The sequence below is a fragment of the Emydura macquarii genome, unplaced genomic scaffold (genome assembly GCF_026122565.2).
Source record: "Emydura macquarii macquarii isolate MOO-44397 ecotype Brisbane River unplaced genomic scaffold, CSIRO-AGI_Emac_v2 contig_2372, whole genome shotgun sequence".
Taxonomy (NCBI): Eukaryota; Metazoa; Chordata; order Testudines; family Chelidae; genus Emydura; species Emydura macquarii.
Genome location: NW_027132509.1, coordinates 1,927,444 through 1,945,643, shown reverse-complemented (window position 1 = coordinate 1,945,643; position 18,200 = coordinate 1,927,444). Strand labels below are relative to the sequence as shown.

General features: G+C 42.3%; 1 protein-coding gene across 3 annotated transcripts; it reads left to right on the top strand.

The window, feature by feature from the left end:
- Window positions 1-958: 958 nt before the first annotated feature.
- On the top strand, window positions 959-17,977 carry SFXN4 (sideroflexin 4). 3 transcript variants are annotated; one of them, XM_067561316.1, is made up of 14 exons: window positions 959-1,199; window positions 2,184-2,249; window positions 5,272-5,346; window positions 7,468-7,494; window positions 7,586-7,640; window positions 8,461-8,486; window positions 9,956-10,009; window positions 10,095-10,160; window positions 10,268-10,336; window positions 11,340-11,376; window positions 13,297-13,412; window positions 14,164-14,249; window positions 16,170-16,287; window positions 17,514-17,977. In XM_067561316.1, exons 1-14 carry the CDS (start codon window positions 1,161-1,163, stop codon window positions 17,589-17,591), a joined length of 912 nt encoding a protein of 303 aa, XP_067417417.1. In that variant the 5' UTR covers window positions 959-1,160; the 3' UTR covers window positions 17,592-17,977. The 3 variants fall into 3 exon arrangements, with proteins under 3 accessions (XP_067417417.1, XP_067417416.1, XP_067417418.1); XM_067561315.1 differs by having other exon boundaries at window positions 972-1,199; window positions 11,286-11,376; XM_067561317.1 differs by lacking the exons at window positions 959-1,199; window positions 2,184-2,249 and adding an exon at window positions 4,579-4,673 and having other exon boundaries at window positions 11,286-11,376.
- Window positions 17,978-18,200: the final 223 nt, after the last annotated feature.

Genomic DNA, 18,200 nt, shown 5'->3' with positions numbered 1-18,200 from the left:
CAGAAACATTGTCTGCTGTAGGATAGTAGACACTTGTTTCTAGTGGTCTTAAGAGCTGCCTGAACAAATGCCATGACAGGAACAGTAATTTTTATTTTTTTGGTGTTATAAACAAATGTCCCTCATGCAAAGGATTTTCTTTAATTAAATTAATCCATTATTCTCCACATCACATTCTGCTGTCCCCCCTAAAATCAATTAATATTAAACCACAAAATTAGTGAAGAAACTGAAAAGCAACGTCAGCAGTTGCTGGGCCCAGGTGGTGAACCTTTAATTTATAGCAGAAACTAGAGGATTAAAATTGCTGGCATGAAAAGTGCTGGTGGCTCCTCAAATAACAGGGAAATTCACAGCACAAAAGGACTCTTATTACCCAAAATTCAAACCTTAACTGACTAGTTCAACCAAAAGGAAGCAGACAGGAACAATGCAAATGAGTTCAGTATAAAAAACCAAGCAGACTGGGATCCGGTGTCCTTGTTTTGCAGTAAGTTTTTTAATTTTGTCCATTGAAAGATAAACCCTGGAAGGTAGGATGTACAAATAATAAATAAGATACAGCCACTTATTACTCAGTTCCCGAAGCCGGACACCCCAGGGGTCAGTGCAAGGGCCATCTGTTCTCAAAGACTGGGGCGGGCAACGCATTCTGTTGTTTTTGCCTCTTGTAAAAGGGGCCATAGTCTTTTTTTTTTTTAAATTAAATGTTGCAAGAGTCAGTTCTTTCAAATGCGGCCGGCAGAAGTAAGCATCCAAGTGCCGTTGCAATTCAGAAGAAATGAGGTGTCCCCTTCCGCCTTTGAGAATCCCAGCCTAGATGTGTAAATGGGGGGCGGGAGGATTCCTGGCATTAGCCTGGTGCTGGGGTGAGGGGGGGCCGGGCTGTATCTGGCCCTGCCGCTACTTCCCAGGCGGCTCTGCCAAGTTTCAGCGGCTCTAGCCATGCTCCTGTGCGCGGTGCACATCCACCGATGGCCGCGTCGCCTTCCAAGAACCAGGGCTGTTGCTGCTCATAGACGCCACCCAGGCCTAGGAGGATCTAGGGCGGCGGCGGCGGCTCGCTGTGTCAGTAACGTGGACGGGAAGCGGCTGCCGGGGAATGTGCAGCAGCCGGAGCCTCCGCCGGCAGGACCTTTTCCGGGCGGCGCTGCGCCAGCATGGATGTGAACTTGCGGTTCTGGAGCGCGGAGGGCAAAGTATGGAGCCGGAGCGGGGACGGGGACGGGGAGCCGGGCTGCAGCGGGGCTGGTTGGCAGAGGGCAGCGCGGCTCCAGGGGGTGGTGGCTGCAGCGGGCAGGGGGCTGCCCAGCGAAGAGGCATGTCTGGATTCCCTGCATCTTGGCAGGTCCCGGTCAGCCATGCGCCCCGCGGGAGAGGGACCGTCCCCTACCATTACCTCGCTCTCCTCCCTCTGCTGCTGAAGGGCGCAGGTTCCTCCAGGCGTTTCCCCTCCTTGCCCTCGACTGGGGAAGGGGCCGCGGCTGAGATGCCGGGTGGGAAGGCTGGATTCAGCTCCTTCTCTGTGCCTCCTTGCCTGCCTGGAACCAGCTAACTTTACAGCCTGCTCAGGGGGACCAGACCTCCCCATATGAAGGACTTTGTCTTGTATACAGAACTGTCCTCCTCCCCCCCCCCTCCCCCGAAAACAAAAGTGTCCTGATTTTTCACACTTGCTGTCTGGTCACCCTAACTTAGAGGATGAGGATCCACCGTGGTAGCTTTTGCCTCCTCTTTGGTCTGTATAGTGCCACTAACCCATGATGGCCCTACACAGCTCACCTGCTACGCGGTGCCATACCTGTTACTTCCCACATGTAGGACAAGGGCAGGAACATAACCATTGCCCAGATAACGTGGATTTCTCCCCAGCGCATAGGCAAGCAGACTTGCTTTGTTGTAAGTTTTATGAGTTCAAAGGCAACCTCAGTTTCCTCGGGGATAGAAGTTTTTCTCACCATGGCTAGAAGAAAGGTGGCTCTTAGCTTGTGAATGTCATTCTGGCTACCAGATTATAACCAAAAAAACCAGGAGGTTGCTATAGCTAGTGGAAATAAAAAAATGGATGAAGAGAGAGAGAAAAAAAAAAAAAGAAGTAGAAAAAGAGTCCTGGTATAGAAAAGAGTTAATTAAGCTGAATTGCAAAATATTTGTGCAGTTTCCTTAATGTATATTTGTATTAGTCTTTTTTCCAAAGATTTCTTCACTGGGCGGATATTTTAGACCCTACAGTCTTACTGAAATCCAGGGTAAGTAGTTGACATCTTCTTAAAAAGCTGCAGTTTAACAGTTGTACTATTGCACGTGACTTGAATGTGAGGGTGATGGGAAGTTAGTAGTGTAAGCACAGGCTGTTCTGCACTAGACTCAAAGGATCCACAGGAGCAAATCCCAACAGTGTTGATTATCCCTTCCTTACTCTAGAGCAGTGTTTCTCAACCTTTTCAGTAGCAAGTACCCCCAACTTCTGAAAATTTTAATAAGTACCCCAACACTCAGTTTTCCACTCTGAGAAATACAATCTTTTTCCCCTTTACCACTGGACGACTGTATTTCTCATAAAGCAGGAGAGCTCTGAGTTCTGCAATACTGTGTGGCTGTGGCAGATCACAAAACCCCTGCTGTTTCTCCCCTCCTTACTCCTTCCCTTCCTCCATATAGGAGCAAAGGTCAACGCCAGCCAGTCACTATGGCCTGATGGCGGGGTCACATGGTGTTCTCCTCACACAGGCGGGAACTTGTGAGGTCTGAGCAGGCACTAGCGGCCCACCAGAGTGGATAGCAGCGCTCCCCATGGCTGGCCCTAGGGGTGTTCGGGCCTGGGGCAAATCACACCGTGTGGGCCCCTCTTAAGATTTTTATACTGGTAAAATCTGAGGCTGTCATAGTTGTCAATTTCACTGCTCAGCTAGAGCAATGAAATTGAGAAGTAAACCTGCAGAAGAGTCGGCTCCAGGACTGGACAAGCCGCTGAGCTTGCAGCCTGGATTTCTGGGCACTGGGCTTTGAGCCAGGGAGGGGAGCTGCCACCTGGGCAAGTTGCAGGCAGCTGCTGCCTGACTGCCAGCCTGGGAGGTGGGCGACTACCACTTGTTCTGAGCTGGGGTGGAGGAGGCTTCCGTGCAGGCTGGGACCCGGGAATTTTGGCAGGCGGCAGGCAGCTGCTGCCTGTCTTCAAGCCAGGGCGCGGAAGGCTGTCTCTCAGCTCAGAGCCGGGGCGCAGGCGGCAGCCATCCAGCCTCCAACCTGGGAGCTCGATCCCACCTCCTGGCTGGGATGCAGGCGGCTTCTACCTGGCTTCCCAAAACGCCAGCGGCTGCCGCCAAGAAGCTGGCGACTTCTGCCCAGCTTTGCAGGACTGGAGCAGCTGCCGTCTACCTCCCAGCCAGGAGGTGGGATCGAGCGAGAAGCCGGCGGCTAACGCCTGCCTCCCCCAGAAGCCAGCAGCTGCTGCCTGCCTCCCAGCTGGGAGCTGGAACTGGGTGGGAAGTGGGCGACTGTCACCAGGCTTCCCCAGAAGTCGGCAGCTACCACCCGCCTCCCTTCACTGAGTTTTTCGCCGCGTACCAGGGGTACACGTACCACGGGCTGAGAAACTATGCTCTAAGGTAGATAAGATGGATTTCATAAGGTTGACTGTGATAAATCCTCCCCATCTGGGATGTCCACATTAGATAAATGTTAAATATCCCGTTACAGTTATTGTAGGAAACTAGGCTTTTCCCTGCTGTCTATCCCTTCCCCAGTGTTGCAGCTGCACTGACATTCAGGGTCTTGCATGGCAGCCATATAATATAATATGAAATTCAATGTTGATAAATGCAAAGTAATGCACATTGGAAACCTAATCCCAACTATACGTACAAAATGATGGGGTTTAAATTAGCTGTTACCACTCAAAAAAGAGACCTCGGAGTCATTGTGGATAGCTCTCTGAAAACATCCAGTCAATGTGCAGTGGCAGTCAGAAAAGCTAACAGAATGTTAGGAACCCTTAAGGAAAGGATAGATAATAAAACAGAAAGTATCATAAAATGCTTTTGTATAAATCCATGGTACGCCCACATCTTGAATATTGCATGCAGACCTGGTTGCTCCATCTCAAAAAAGATACATTAGAATTGGAAAAGGTACAGGGAAGAGCAACAAAAATGATTATGGGTATGGAATAGGTTCCATATGAGAATAGATGGATTTTTCAGCTTGGAAAAGAGACGACTAAGAGGGGACATGATAGAGATCTATAAAATCTTGATTAGTGTGGAGAAAGTGAATAAGAAAAAGCTATTTACTTCTTCACATAACACAAAAACCAGAGAATGAAATTAATAGGCAGAAGGATTAAAACCATCAAAAGGGAAGTACAGTACTTCTTCACACAATACACAGTCAACCTGTGGAACTTGTTGCAAGGGGATGTTGTGAAGGTCAAAAGTAGAACAGGATTCATAAAAGAGCTGGATAAGTTCATGGAGGATAGGTCCATTGATGGCTATTAGCTAGGGTATTTAGGGATACAACACCATCCTCTGAGTGACCCTACCCTCTGTTTGCCAGAAGTTGGGAGTGGATGACGGGGATGGATGACTTTATTGCCTGGTCTATTCATTCCCTCTGAAGCACCACTGTCAGAAGACAGAATACCTGGCTAGATGGACCATTGGTCTGGCCCAGTACGGTCTTTCTTATGTTCTTATGTTAAATTAAAAGTTGGATTGTAAGGGAAAGCTGTAAGGTCCAAAACTTCATTTTACAGTTATTTAAAGTTTAAGATGCTAAAAGATCTAATGATGTAATGACTCGTAGTCACTTGGCTGACTGATTTATTTTGTGCGGTCATTTAAAAGTAGACATCCAGTTGCTTGTGGAGCAAACAAAACAATGTATCTGGTGTGCAGTTTACTCAATTGAGCAAACATGCAGGTGCATAATTTTAACCAAGTAGCTCCATTGACTTCAGTGGGACTTTTCACATGCTTAAAGTTAGGCACACACGTACGTGTTTGCAGGTTTGACACCTAAAATAACGCACTGATAAAGCTATAGATGGAGGAGTTGCCATAAATTGCGTGCGTGCACGTGCTTATGATCTTGAGGCCGCTGAACTGGTGTGGGACAGATTAGCATGTATGTGTAAAAGCCTATGAGCATGACATTCTAATTTTGTATTTACAAGTACCAGGACAGCACAGAAGGACTTTAGATGGATGGAGGGGTGGAGATATTGGAAAAGAATGACTGATTTTTATTTTTGTGGGTTTTTTTTTTTAGAAAGAAATAGAAAAATCCAGATTACTTTTAGAAACCAGTGTTCAGAATCTTAAAGAGCCTGTACAGGATGAACAGGTATTTAACATGTATCCTCTAATAAACTGTTACATATGTTTGTATATATCCCATTGAAAGTATTTGACTTTTCATTTAGTAACCTTATTTAGCTCTTAGAGCTTGGGGGTTTAGCCCAAGCAATTAATGAAGAGGCTCCTTCTTGCTGGACTTCTAAAATGAATTTATATATATATTTTATATATATATAAATAAAAGATGCCAGGAATGTCAGTTAGTATGTCACTGTGAAGCCTAAAATGTCTGAGTCAGTGTGAAGTGATGAAAATAGCCACCAGCGTGGTTGAGAGCTCCTTTTGTTCAAAATATCACTAGGTTCAATTGTCCCACTGGAAACCGCAATCTGTTAACACCCAGTTTTTAAGTTCTCAGCCACTGTTGGCATTTTTTTATACGTATGACTATATGAATTATACCCAACCACGCAGCTTTCAGCTATTACTTGCCCCTAATTAATTTGGACAGACTCTTTGCTGGACACTAATGATTTGCTTAAGAGTTATATCTCTGTGTGTCCAGTTGAATGTACTTTGCAATATTGCTTATGGAAAATGGAGGCTACATACTTCATGTATGAAACAGCTGTCAGTATTAGAAAAGGCAGATGCTTGGAGAACTTGAGATACACACAAGGCCCCCCCCAAAAAAGCTTTAAAAAGGTGCTATACCACCCAGATTCTCAGTCTCTTTTAAACTGGTAGAAGAATTTCTAGGATAGCGCTGACCTTAATTTTGGACTCCAGATTCATCATCCAAGAAAGTATCATTCATTTGTCAATCTGATTGCATCAGTTCTCTTAAAAACTGCCGGAGAATCATAGGAATCAATCCTCTCTGATACCCTAACACTTCTGCTCTCTCCCACAACTCAGACTTTTCGAGTCTGTACATTCCTGTCTGATATGAACTATGCAAAATCTTTATTACATTTATTTGAAATCATTGATGCTGCATCATCACATGGGCTGCAGATGAACTGCAAGTATTCCAGTCAATTCTTATAAACCAGAGGTCCCCAAACTGTGGGGTGTGCCCCATAGTTGGGTGTGGAGGAATGTTGGGGGGGTGAGGGGGGCCCAGCGAGGCCCGGGCCAGTCCCCAAGGGGACATAGGGGGAGCACCACCCAGCCCTGTTCTGCCCAGCTCTGTTCTGGCCTCGGCTTGCTTCCCAGCCTGGCAGCAGCTCTGCAGCCAAACCGCCCGGCCCCCCCAGCCATGCCCACAGCTGCAGTATCTACCTCAGCCTCACCCCCAGCCTCGGCCCTGCCCAGGGCCTGGTGCTGTTCACCTTCCAGCCCCGCTCCTGGCCTGGCCATGGCGCTGGCCCCAGCCTTGTCCCCCAACCTCAACCACAGCCCCAGACGCAACTCTGGCCATAGCCCCACTCCTGGCCCCAGCTCCTGGGGGAAGGAGGGGGGCGCACCCTAAAAGTTTGGGGATCACTGTCATAAACTAAGCAGCGGCAGGCTTGGTCAATACTTGGATGGAAAACCTCCTCAGAGAATCCAGCTTTCTGCAGGAGGTAGTACTGAACTGGTGATTTATTAGGTGGAATTCTTCCTTTGGTTCATCACTGAAACACATGTCTGAGCCTGGTGGTAGGTAGCACTGTGTTGTTAGAGATGCTGTCTTTGGGATGAGATATCAAATTAAGTTGTGACCACTTGTAATTATTAAGACTTTCCTGGCCCTTTTTGGAAGGGCTGATGTGTTTAGACTTTAAGCCAAATTAAGAGCTGGTTGCATTCTATTTTAAAATTCCTTGTCTATTTCAGCTGTAATTGTACTCACTTTCTGTTCTGATGGTTTTGTATGTTATAATGCCACTAAACAACAACATAACATGTCAGGACAGAAAACAAATAAAATATCGTATTCAGTAGGAACTATGGGGCAATTTTAGGGAGAATATAATCAAATGGATGAGTGTGTGACATGCTACGTATAAATGTCAGTTATCATTACAGAAAGATTATATAGAATATAGAAATATAGATTATATAAATTATATAAATATATAGATTATATAAATATTTATATATATATATATATAAATATGATTTTAGCCATTAAACCTCTTCTGAAGTGCCATTGCTAATTTTTTATTTTCAAATCTTTTAGGTAAAACAGGCCATGAAGATAAGTCTGGTGAGTTTATAAAAGATGTTAGAATTTGCTCATTAATATTTTTTATTTAGACTGATCGAGATGTCCTAACTTTCTTTTCTTTTTCTTTAAGTCTTCTGTGCATCCTGGTACTGGCAATATAATTCCTGTTGTGTTTAGATCACCAGGTCAGTTGCTGTAACAGAAGCTTGCTGTGCATTTTTGGCAGATTTACAATAACTGAAACACTTGGGAGCCCTTCTTAGTAAATAGCTAGTTTAGGGAATATAATGATGCTCTGCTAGTTACAGAAAAATTAGACCACTGTTACTCATGTTGGTTTTATTTATCTTACCAGTTGAAGACTATTCCTGAAACTTTTTAAAGAAATCTATTTGTATACACCTTTCACATAGCTCATCTACTCTGAGAAGTGTCTGCTCTCAAACTCCGTATGGGGAAATATACTGACCAGTCAGTATTTTTGGCATCATATGAACAGTATCCAAATCTCCTAATGTATATCGTGGTGCACTGGTTTTCCCTTAATCCACACAGCTATGGTCTGACACTACTGGCTGTGTCCGTCTTAGTGGGTAGAATGTGGTTGGGGTCATGAAATATTAAGCCAGGATTGCACAGTCTGAGTGAGACACAAACAAACTTTCACGGAGGCTATTTATTCATTACTTAATGTAACCTCTCGCTTTCCTTATGCAAACTTTGTTACCACATCTGTCTTTTGGGAGGGGTGAGGTGAATTCCCTTCAGAGCTCCGTTATGTAGCTTCCCATTAACACTATTGATGTGGACTATTGCATTCTGTGAGACCAGGATCTTGCTGATGCTTCCTCCTCCTGGTTGGGGAATGAGAGACAAAGGTCAGCATTCAAACCCCGGGTCTCAGTACTTTTTTTTGGATTAGTCATGTGTGTTTCCTTTTTCCTCATCCCCAAGCCAGCTACCTAGTGCCACAAGATGATTTACTAAAAATATTTCTTCTTTTAGCTTTCCTGCCCATAGCCAGCCCAATGGTGAGTAATGATGGAATATTGCAATGGGTCTGTGTGTGTATTTATAATTATCTAAATTTTCAGAAGTGATGAGTGATTTTAGATGTCACCATTTCTGGGAGTCAGGTGTTGAGTTGCACATTCAAAAATTGAGACACCCCAAACCCCTGGTCACTTTGCTTTCCAAACATTCAAGAATGTTGTTCACACATGAATTTCAATCATTCAAATGTCATCTGTCAAAATTCACAATGAGGCAGTTAGAATAAGGTTTGAGTTTCCTATATTTACCAAGAACAGTTGAATTGGATTTGGAGAAAGACCCAGAAAGCTTCATACTCTGCTGGTTGGAACCAGAATGTTATCTACTTGTATGTAAACTGTGGGGTGCCAGTGAAAAAAAATATGTGTAGAAAATAATTCTTGTGATACTTCCCCAAGGTTTACGTATTTAGTATATTTGTCGCAATTTGGGGAGCTTTCATGAAAGAGTCCACATGTTAGGGTATTGAGCCCAATATGCTGATTATTGCACACATCTATGGTATTACCAAAAAGTCAGGTCAGCTTCTTGATAGCTATTGCATTTAAGAACAACAATGAAACTGATGGAAAGATTTTTCTTTAATACATAGCTTAATATTCTTTAACAGATAGGGAGAGATTAAACCCTGGCATAAGCAAGTACCACTCTTCATTGACAAGAGCTGTTTATTAAATGAAGTGTGCATTACACATCCCCCTCTCTGAATTTGGACTCCAGTCATTTGATAACTGCCCCGTTTTGGTCAACACCATAGATTGAACTAGGAACCTCCAGAACTAAAAGCAGGACTCCTGACAGTTTGAGCCAAGCTTGGTAGTTGAGAGCTGTGACAAATGTATAGCCTGGGGATCAGGGACAAGTAATGCATACTGATCCCTGTGGGTTACAGTTGCACCACTTATGCCACAGCTGAATTTGGTCTGTAAATCAAAAGTGTAGCAGCTGGAAAGTAAATCCTTAAGATCAGGCCTATTAGGTTTAGCATCTATATCCTCCAACAAAGACTGAGTATCTGACTGATGATTATGTTCTTCCTTGTATCTAATATTTCTATGATCTGACTTCATTTGTTTCTTTTTGTATCCCATAAGTGTGAAGGTGTCTATTATTCATGGTGTTAGAGTGTATTTCCCAATTATTCTTGTACCCACTATGACTGTATTTCTCTTTTATATTAAATGGGAAAGTAAATATGCATGGATATATGGAAAGGATATATGGCTTGTTTGGCCACTAAGCGCGAATGGGGGGGTCCACAGCAAGAAACTACTGGTGCGTTTGCACAGCATCTCCCCTAATGAGCCCCTGTCCTGCCTGAGGCCTTTGGTTCCATTGTAAATAATGATGAGTAATAAACCTGACTCCTTCACACTTAAATCAATCGTTGCGTCCATAGGTCCCTGGATTCATTGAGACTAACTTTGCCTTGGTGTTTTCCTCTTAGTTTTTTGCTAGTTTCATACAACACAGAGGAGCAAAGCAAACATTTATTTGGCAGGTAACAACCATTTTCATTTTACAGTTGTAAATCTGTTATCCTAGATCCAAAAATACACTGTTGTTTACATTCTTCTTTCCCGCAGTTGCTGTTTCATGCGTATACTGCTGGATTCGCCATTGCAAACGGAAATGCTGCAGCTAAAGCTGAAGTATGTGGGATTTTTTTTTAATTATTATTTTTTAGTTGCATGATACCATTTTGAACATGAACTGATGAAATTGCACTTACATAGCGTGTGTGTGTTCTGACTTTTAGGAAATTACACTGTCAGAAAAGCGACTTCTCTTGACCACAGGAGCCATCTCTTATGCAGCATTGTTGGGAGTATGTATTTGCATGATCTCGATAATTACTTTCTGATACTCTGGCTTGGGAGACTGATAATGGGCTTGTCACAAGGCCTAGTACCCTCCAACTCAGTTCTTCCAGAACTCAAATTCACCCTTGCTAGTTTCCTCCCAGTCCTGTTGGGTATAGAAAATTGCAACCTCTGTTGCTCTTGATCAGGAATGCAAGCTTTGCTACTTACTCATCTTCCTCTGAGGTTAGAATTTAGTAGCTTTTTTCCCTGTCAGTATTAAATTCTGTTTTTATCATTCTCTACCTCTAGAAAATAGAGAAGAAACCACAGAATGAACGTTGGTTCTACAAAACATAAACTAATTTAGCAGGTCATCATGAAATATTACTAGTTAGGTTCTAGATCCAAATTTTTAGCTCACAACTACGTCTATAGCTGACTGAATATAAATGCCCCAAGCCTTGGTAAAGTTTTGAATTTGAAGCTACCAAGTTTGGGAGTGTTTAGTTCTGAGGGTTTTGTCCTCAGTCTGTTATTGGATTCAAGGTTTTAGATTTATGAGGATTTCAGAATCCAGAACTGTTCAGTCACCACTAAATTCAAACGCACAACAAACATATCTAAGATTTATTGCATTACACTGTAGTGGGGAAAACTTTATGTTTGTGTGGTGACACGTATTGATAAGCAAACTTAGATGATTTCTAGTTCATTCTCCACACCTAAATACCATAGTTTTGATAAAGGTTTCGTTTTTTCCCCTGTAAACATATAATCCCCAACCCCCAGTAATTAGAGAACATTTGTTCTCCTTTAAATTGTTAAACCAGATTCCTTTTTTAACAGACTAGTTTTATTAATAACGTTGAAAATACAAAGCCACGGGTTGTTCTCTTTTTCCAGTCTGTGGCCCAATTTTCAGTATTGGTATGATTTTTAACAGAGTATGGGTGTTTCTTCCAAATTTCTTAGACATTTCCTCGTTATGTCATGACAAAACATAGACTGACTAATCCTTCTGTGCAGATGTTCTTCGGAAGAATTTTACCTATTCCACTTCTTGGTGAGTAGAAGGAAATCGAAAACAAATAGCTGTGGATTTGTTCTTGTATTTGTTACAGGCCATGTGCTGCTATCAATCTGCCTATAGAATTTTCGTATCCTTACATAGATCCAAACCAGAATATAGCCCTTAGCCTTCAACTACTGCCTTCACTGCGTACTTTCTTTTCTGCATGAACGATAATGAAAGTTCTAACTAGCCATTTTGCAATCTCCGTTTAAAGGCCAGCACTGTAAACTATCAAAAAAATCCTAGGGTATTCTCCTTAACTCCATATATGCAACCATTTCTCTTGAGGAAATAAATTACTGTGCATGGATGTCACAGATTTTTCTCAGATATGAGACCTCTTTGTCAGTGAGGACATTAGCCCTGCAGCCACTTTCATGAAAAGAGTGTGACTCATTACAGCAGGTTCTTGTTAACTTTGTATGGCTATCGGGCTAAATTGGTCACTGGTGTAATTCCATTGGGGTTTGTGAAATTTTACTAGGCATGAACTTGGCCTGTAATTTAATGGCTGAATGTTGTGTTCATTTCTGGCTTATCATTTCCCAGTGCCATTTAAAGGAAGTGGCAGTCTTTTTTTAACTGAAATGTATAAGGTATAACAAATGTCATCCTGTCTGTACATGGAATGTAATAGGGCAAGTGGGTTCCCAAACATTTTTGTCGGATCTGCTTAGGAGCCCACTTTGGATGGAATAGAAAAGGAAATACTGAGAGTCAGGAACTCCCTGAGCTCTACTTCAAGTTCTGACACTGACTGTTCTCCCTTGGGCTAGTCACTTAGACCTGTGTGTCCTCATCTGAAAACTTCTTTATTATAGGAATGTTGAGGGTAAATAGTGACTATTGGTTCAAGTGCTTGAAAAGTGCGATGTATTGTGCTGACAACTTTATTGAACAGTGCTTCAAAAAATTGATGAAAAGATAAACCTAAGATTTCAAAAAGGACATCCCTGATATGTCTGGACCATGCGGCTGTTCACAGCTCTTCAGTCACCTTGGGAGTTGAGAGCTTATTCTTGGTAACAGTTTTGTTATGACAGTTAAGGCTGAAAACCCATTGGACTATCAACTTTTCATATTCTGTATCCCGTTGTGTCGTTAGCTTAAGATCACAAAGCTTTTTTCAGTGACTGATACTTTCAGAGGCTGGATATCTTAAAACATTGTATTGCTAAATCCAGAAGGAAAAGAAAATATTCCTGTTGTGTACCAGGTGAATGGGATTGCTCTGACTTAAAGCATTGAGGTTCATTATTGTTATGCAGCTGGGAAGTAAAGTACATAGTTGAGTTCTATTGATCTCATAAGTGAGCCGTGTAGCTTAGTGCAGCGGGCAGCGGAGTGGTACCTAGGATATCAGGGTTCAATTCCTATCTCTGTCATTAGTTGCTGGGTGACCTCGGGCAAGTCACTCCCCATCCCAGTTGCCCCATCTGTAAAATGGGGATAATGATACTGACCTCCTTTGAGTTCTACAGATGAAAAGCACTACGTAACAGCTAGGTATTATTTATTTATATTATTACCACATGAGCATTCATGGAATACTAAGACCAGACCCTGCAAGCTGTTCCCCCCTGGACCCACACGGAGCCCCACTGACTTCAAAGAGGTGAGCACAGGGGTCTGTCAGCATAGGAGAGTTTGCAGGATTGCTCACATTCTTGTACCAGGATGCTCAAGATTTGTTGTAAAACATAAGATGGATTTTCAGGGGCTGGTCTCTTCTTGGGTTGTTCCAAAGTACCACTCATGGGGTTCCTCTCAGGATAGCACATTGCTAGCTGCAAACCTGGAATTTTGAAATGTGCATTACTTATACATTTCCTAATATTGAATTGGTAAAACCTAAGTTGGGCAAAACAACTTTAAAAAACAAACAAACCCAAAAGTTTTTCCCTTTTACAGCCTGCCTGGGTGCATTTAATGTGTTGGTTGCCCGAGGTACTGAGTATGAGAATGGAATCGAAGTTATGGACAAGGACGGGAATGTCATAGGAGTGTCAAAAAAAGCTGGGATGAAGGTAGGTTAAGCAGGATACTATCGTGCTGGTTTTTTTTCCCCCTCCCAACGAAAAGCTGGACTTAATATTGAGAATAGAGTGAATTAACTGCATTGGAGCCAGGACTTTCTGTGTTTTAGTCCCAGTTTAGCCACTGATTTGCTCTGTGGACTTGGACGAATTCCTTTAAACCAGGTTGGGCCCTACCTTTGTGCAAGTTTACAGGCCCCCTCGATCCCAATGCACCCAGTGCGATAGCCAGCCTTATTGGCACAAGCACAGGCATTTCTTCCATCCTTCTAACCCTAGTGGTGCAAACCACCGCAAAAGGAGAGAGAAGGCTGCATATGGGGTGGGGATGCAGGGGGAGATGAGTCACTTTGAGTTGATGGGAGCAGACGGAGCTCGGTACCTTTTAAAAGTCAGGCTACTTTTGAAAATAATAGTTTAAAATAACAGCCATGTCAGTTGAGCTGTATAATGCATCAATGGGAACCTCCCCTTTTTGAGAGAACACACAAGCCACAGCTGGGATACTCATCACTTGAAAGGACTTAGCTTCCATTTTACAAAGACATCCTGCCAAACATTTTGACCCTTCACTTAACTGTTGTATGAAATCCTAGAGTGGTCTAGCACCTAATGTAATGGGGTCCTGCTCCATGACTAGCTATGGTAATACAAATAAGACATTACCAAGACTAAAAGGAAAGCCGGAGGAGTGCAGCATGGGAGTGCCAGATAGCTCTAACTCAAATCACATTTTTCTTAGGCAGTAGAAGAAACAGCTTTATCAAGAGGAGCCTTGTTTGGGGCAGCATTACTTATTCCAGAGTCTCTTCTATACTTCATACAAGGGTAAGAGGTGCTACTACTAGGGTGGGCAGGCAAGTTTTGGGGTGCAGTTAAGACCGCTGAGGGATTGTCACTGCCTGCCCTGCAACCTTGGGTGCCTCACAATCTGCCCATCTGAGCTGCTCACGACCAGTCTACCAGCATGCAGGTCACACCCTCAGTGTGTGGGTATAGCTGTAGCAGTGGTCCAGCAGTTCTGACTCCTGCAGCCTGTCAGCAACACACTACTCACTTTCTGGCTTCCACCAGCCCTGGTTACTATTTGCAGCATGACCCCAACAAACTCCCAGTCTCAAATTTTCCCCAAAATGTATATTCTGCACTGTCCTGCTCTCTCCCGAATAGTTCAGATATAAAGGTCAGTTGCCCCTGTAAAGGGTGAATATTCAACTGTTTGCTACTTTAACTGGAGTTACCAAACAGTTCAGTTTAAATGCAGGACTGGATTGGTTTAGATTAAAAATAAAACAAGTTTATTAACAAAAGAAGATAGGATTTTAAGTGAATTCAAGTGTCAGGTATTAAAGTCAGAAATGGTTGCAAGAGAAATACAGATAAAAGGTGTTCTAATAGCTAAAACGGAATAAGCTAGACTTGACTCAAGGTAAAATCCTTACTATACGTTCCCAGCAGCATGGCCAACCAAATTTTCAGGTCAGGATCTTTCTTCCCCCCCTTCTCGCCTCCCCGTCCCCCAAAGTCCCAGGGCTGGTTTCTTTGTCTTCGTAGATGAAGAGAAGAGAGATCCATTGGGGTTTTCTGCCCCTTTCTTTTAAGTCTAGTTAACCTTTGAAGTGGATTCTTCTGAGGGTTACCCCTCAAAGCAAAGTTTATTCAAACAGAAAAGAAGGTGACATTGAATCTGGTGGTGAAGGAGGTTCTAGGCTCTTTCTTCTCACCTGTGTTTGCTGAAATGCATATTTGCTTTATCTCCTGCCATCTCCTCTCCCTGTCTCAAGGACCCTGTTTACTACTTACATGTAAATTGAGGTAAACACACATTTCTTCGTTCAAGATACTTCTGCCTGGGCAGGGCTGTGTGGTTTTGATCATGTCGTAAGATCATCATAGAGGGGGATTTTATAACTTAAAATATAACTTTGCTACATACATTTCACCATGATACTAATGAACAGCAAGTTGTTCGTTTTCAAATGATACATCACAAGGCATATTTTATACAAAGATTATTACAATAGTGTGTAGGGTGTGAATACGGCATGCTTTTGGTCACAGCAGGGAAGGGCATTAGAATCCTTATTGACTAATATTTGTTCTGATTTCATTGTTTGCTTTTATTTTTGTGTTTGGGCAGTTTTACTTGTAGTGCTACAGTGTAGGCTTTCAGTATAGACAATGCCAAGGAAGGAATTTAAGTGAACTTGGGAGCTACACCAGAAGAATCCTTGGGTGAGGCTCCTAAGCACTAATGTGATATAATTAATAAAAACATCCAGCTGTTTAATAACTGTGCACAATGTGAAAGTATCATGCTTCCACGAACTAGCTAAATATAACAACAACAGACAACATGAGCCAAGAACAAAATCTGAGTTAAAGGATGAGACATGTCAAAGCTCTAATGGTATCTTCTGCTTTCACTTTAAGTGTTGCTGCTTATTTCCCAGTCCTGAATTGTCATCCATATGTGGACAATAAGGCAGAATCTGGGCCCAAAATAAAGTAAAGAAAACCACACACATGGTAGGGAGCAGGGGAATAGCAAGAAGCTAGTTTATAAAATAAAGGAAACACAAGCAGGCAATGTAAAATTATTTCACTTACTACAGCATGATAGCTTTAATTTTCCCCTGTCAAAATAGTATTTATAATGTCCTTTGTTTCACTGGCTATTCTGGTTTGACAGTTAAGCATGTCATGTCTACCTTGGACAATAATTTATCTTCCCAACTCTTTTGACAGCTCAAACTTTTTACTCAAAAATCCACATGCTTTGGCTCCGCTAAGACTGCTTCTAATGGTTTCATCAATTGGAGTGTTGCTACCAGTTTCATTTAGTGTATTCCCACAGTTGGGAGAGGTAAGTCATTTTATCCAAACTGTGTTTCTCCTGTTCTCTAGATAACCTTTTAGGACTGATTGCTACACAGAACATCTACCATCTGATTACTGCCAACACTTTAAGATGCGGAAGCAAAAATCAGCAGGATTAAAATTACTACAGTACTCAAAATGGATCTGTGGTTTTAAATTGTGATGCCACTTATCAGATTCTGCAGGCCTGATTCAATGTACAATTAAATTGTGTTGAGCATAGTTACCATATGTACATCATTCAAATTAGTCTTCTCAATGCACCATGATAGGCTGAAGCAAACAATACTGCACCCATGGAGATCTCTCAGTGATTAACCAAAATTCCCCTGCTAGGGTTTTTTTTTCTTTCCAGTTCTGGCAAGGGCCCTCTGGAGAGGCTTTACTTATCATAACAGTCCTTTTTTCCACAAACTGAAAGCCAGTATATCAAACAAGCAAACCTGAGGGTAGGCTACATTCTCTTCCTTATAACTCCCTGAGTGTCCCCTGTCCCAAACAAAGGGAGACGCTTAAATCAATACCTCACTCCCCTCCCAGCATACCTTCTTAGATTCTTAACTCGTCCCACTAGTCTTGGAAACTGGACTCCCAGCAGTCTCTCAGAGGGAGTTCCAATCCAGCTGGCACCTTGGAATTCTAGTCTTGTGCCCTGAACAGACAGAGGAGTTTGGGATTCTTTCTAAGATCATTTTCTCTCCGTTGGCAACCCTGTTCCCTATTCCAGAGGAACGCTTCCAGAAAACCCTAACATAGTACAGGTCCTGGAGGCTTCCCTTACTAATGTTAAAGGCCAGGTGCACCCTGTTACACCTCTTACAGTGACAAAAGGTAGACTAGAGTTAGATGGAATTTCCGAAAAGTCATAAAGTACAAGTGACTTGTTCCTTTTTCCTCTTTATGATTTACTCATCACAGATTGGAAGTTATCAGTTACAGTATAAGAGCTTTTTTTATGTATATAAAAAAGTATATCAGGTGGCAAGTGTCTGATACTTGAAGATTACACTGTGATCGAGATAATGCATTTCTTCTTTAAATTTATGGAAGATAACTTTAAAAAACAGCAGCCAAAAACCACACCTCAATCAGTCTTATTTTAATTACACTTTGCTACATGTTTTAAGTTATGTAAAGTTTGGTGTAGATGCATATGTTAGGACACAAAGTAACCCTAGTGATGTAAGTCTAATCCTCTTGTTTATACTTCAGATAAAAAGAGATGACCTAGAAACAGAGATTTTGTCATCCACAGAAGAAACTCAGCTTTTTTACAACAGGGGAGTTTAGGAAATGGCTTTAATTTATCGTAAGTGTGCTTTTTGATCAAACTGAACTTGTATGTCCATTCAAGACTTCAAACCTAAATCAATGTGTCTACTGTATTTTGAATAATGAAGTCATGGGTTATGACCGGGGGTGTGTGTGTCAGATGTCAGATTGGACTTGGAACAGTACATTTTTAAATGGACAGACTAATCTAAAGCATCTGCAAGATCCCCCATACAATCCGGTGTGTGAAAATACCTTAATGCTTTCATTGGGGTTAACTCCAGAAAGAAAAAAATATTGTATCATTGTATCCATCAGAAACATCCAGCATTGTCACCTTTCTCTCACAGTGATTGGTTGATTATCTACTTATTAAAATCTATAACTGACACTAAAAAGAAAGATTTTTATTTTCCATTGCTCCCTCTTTTGAAATACTAAGGGAAGATGACTGATAAAAGGATAACTTCAGTTGGGGAGGGGACATGTTCGCTCTTACAAGGCTTTTAATGCTGCTTCACACTTAATGACTCTTAGGTAGCAATGTAGTATTAATATTTCCGACTGGGGAGATGACTTTGAGTCCTGATGTAGAGCAAGAACAAGATTATTTCCGACCTCCCTCTC

Bases quoted from the DNA above. Each gene is read 5' to 3' on its own strand.
- SFXN4 (XM_067561315.1), top strand. From the start codon at position 1,161: ATGGATGTGAACTTGCGGTTCTGGAGCGCGGAGGGCAAA. The intron at 2,250-5,271 runs GTAAGTAGTTGA...TTTTTTTTTTAG, and splicing joins CAGTCTTACTGAAATCCAGG to AAAGAAATAGAAAAATCCAG. The intron at 16,288-17,513 runs GTAAGTCATTTT...TTTATACTTCAG, and splicing joins TATTCCCACAGTTGGGAGAG to ATAAAAAGAGATGACCTAGA.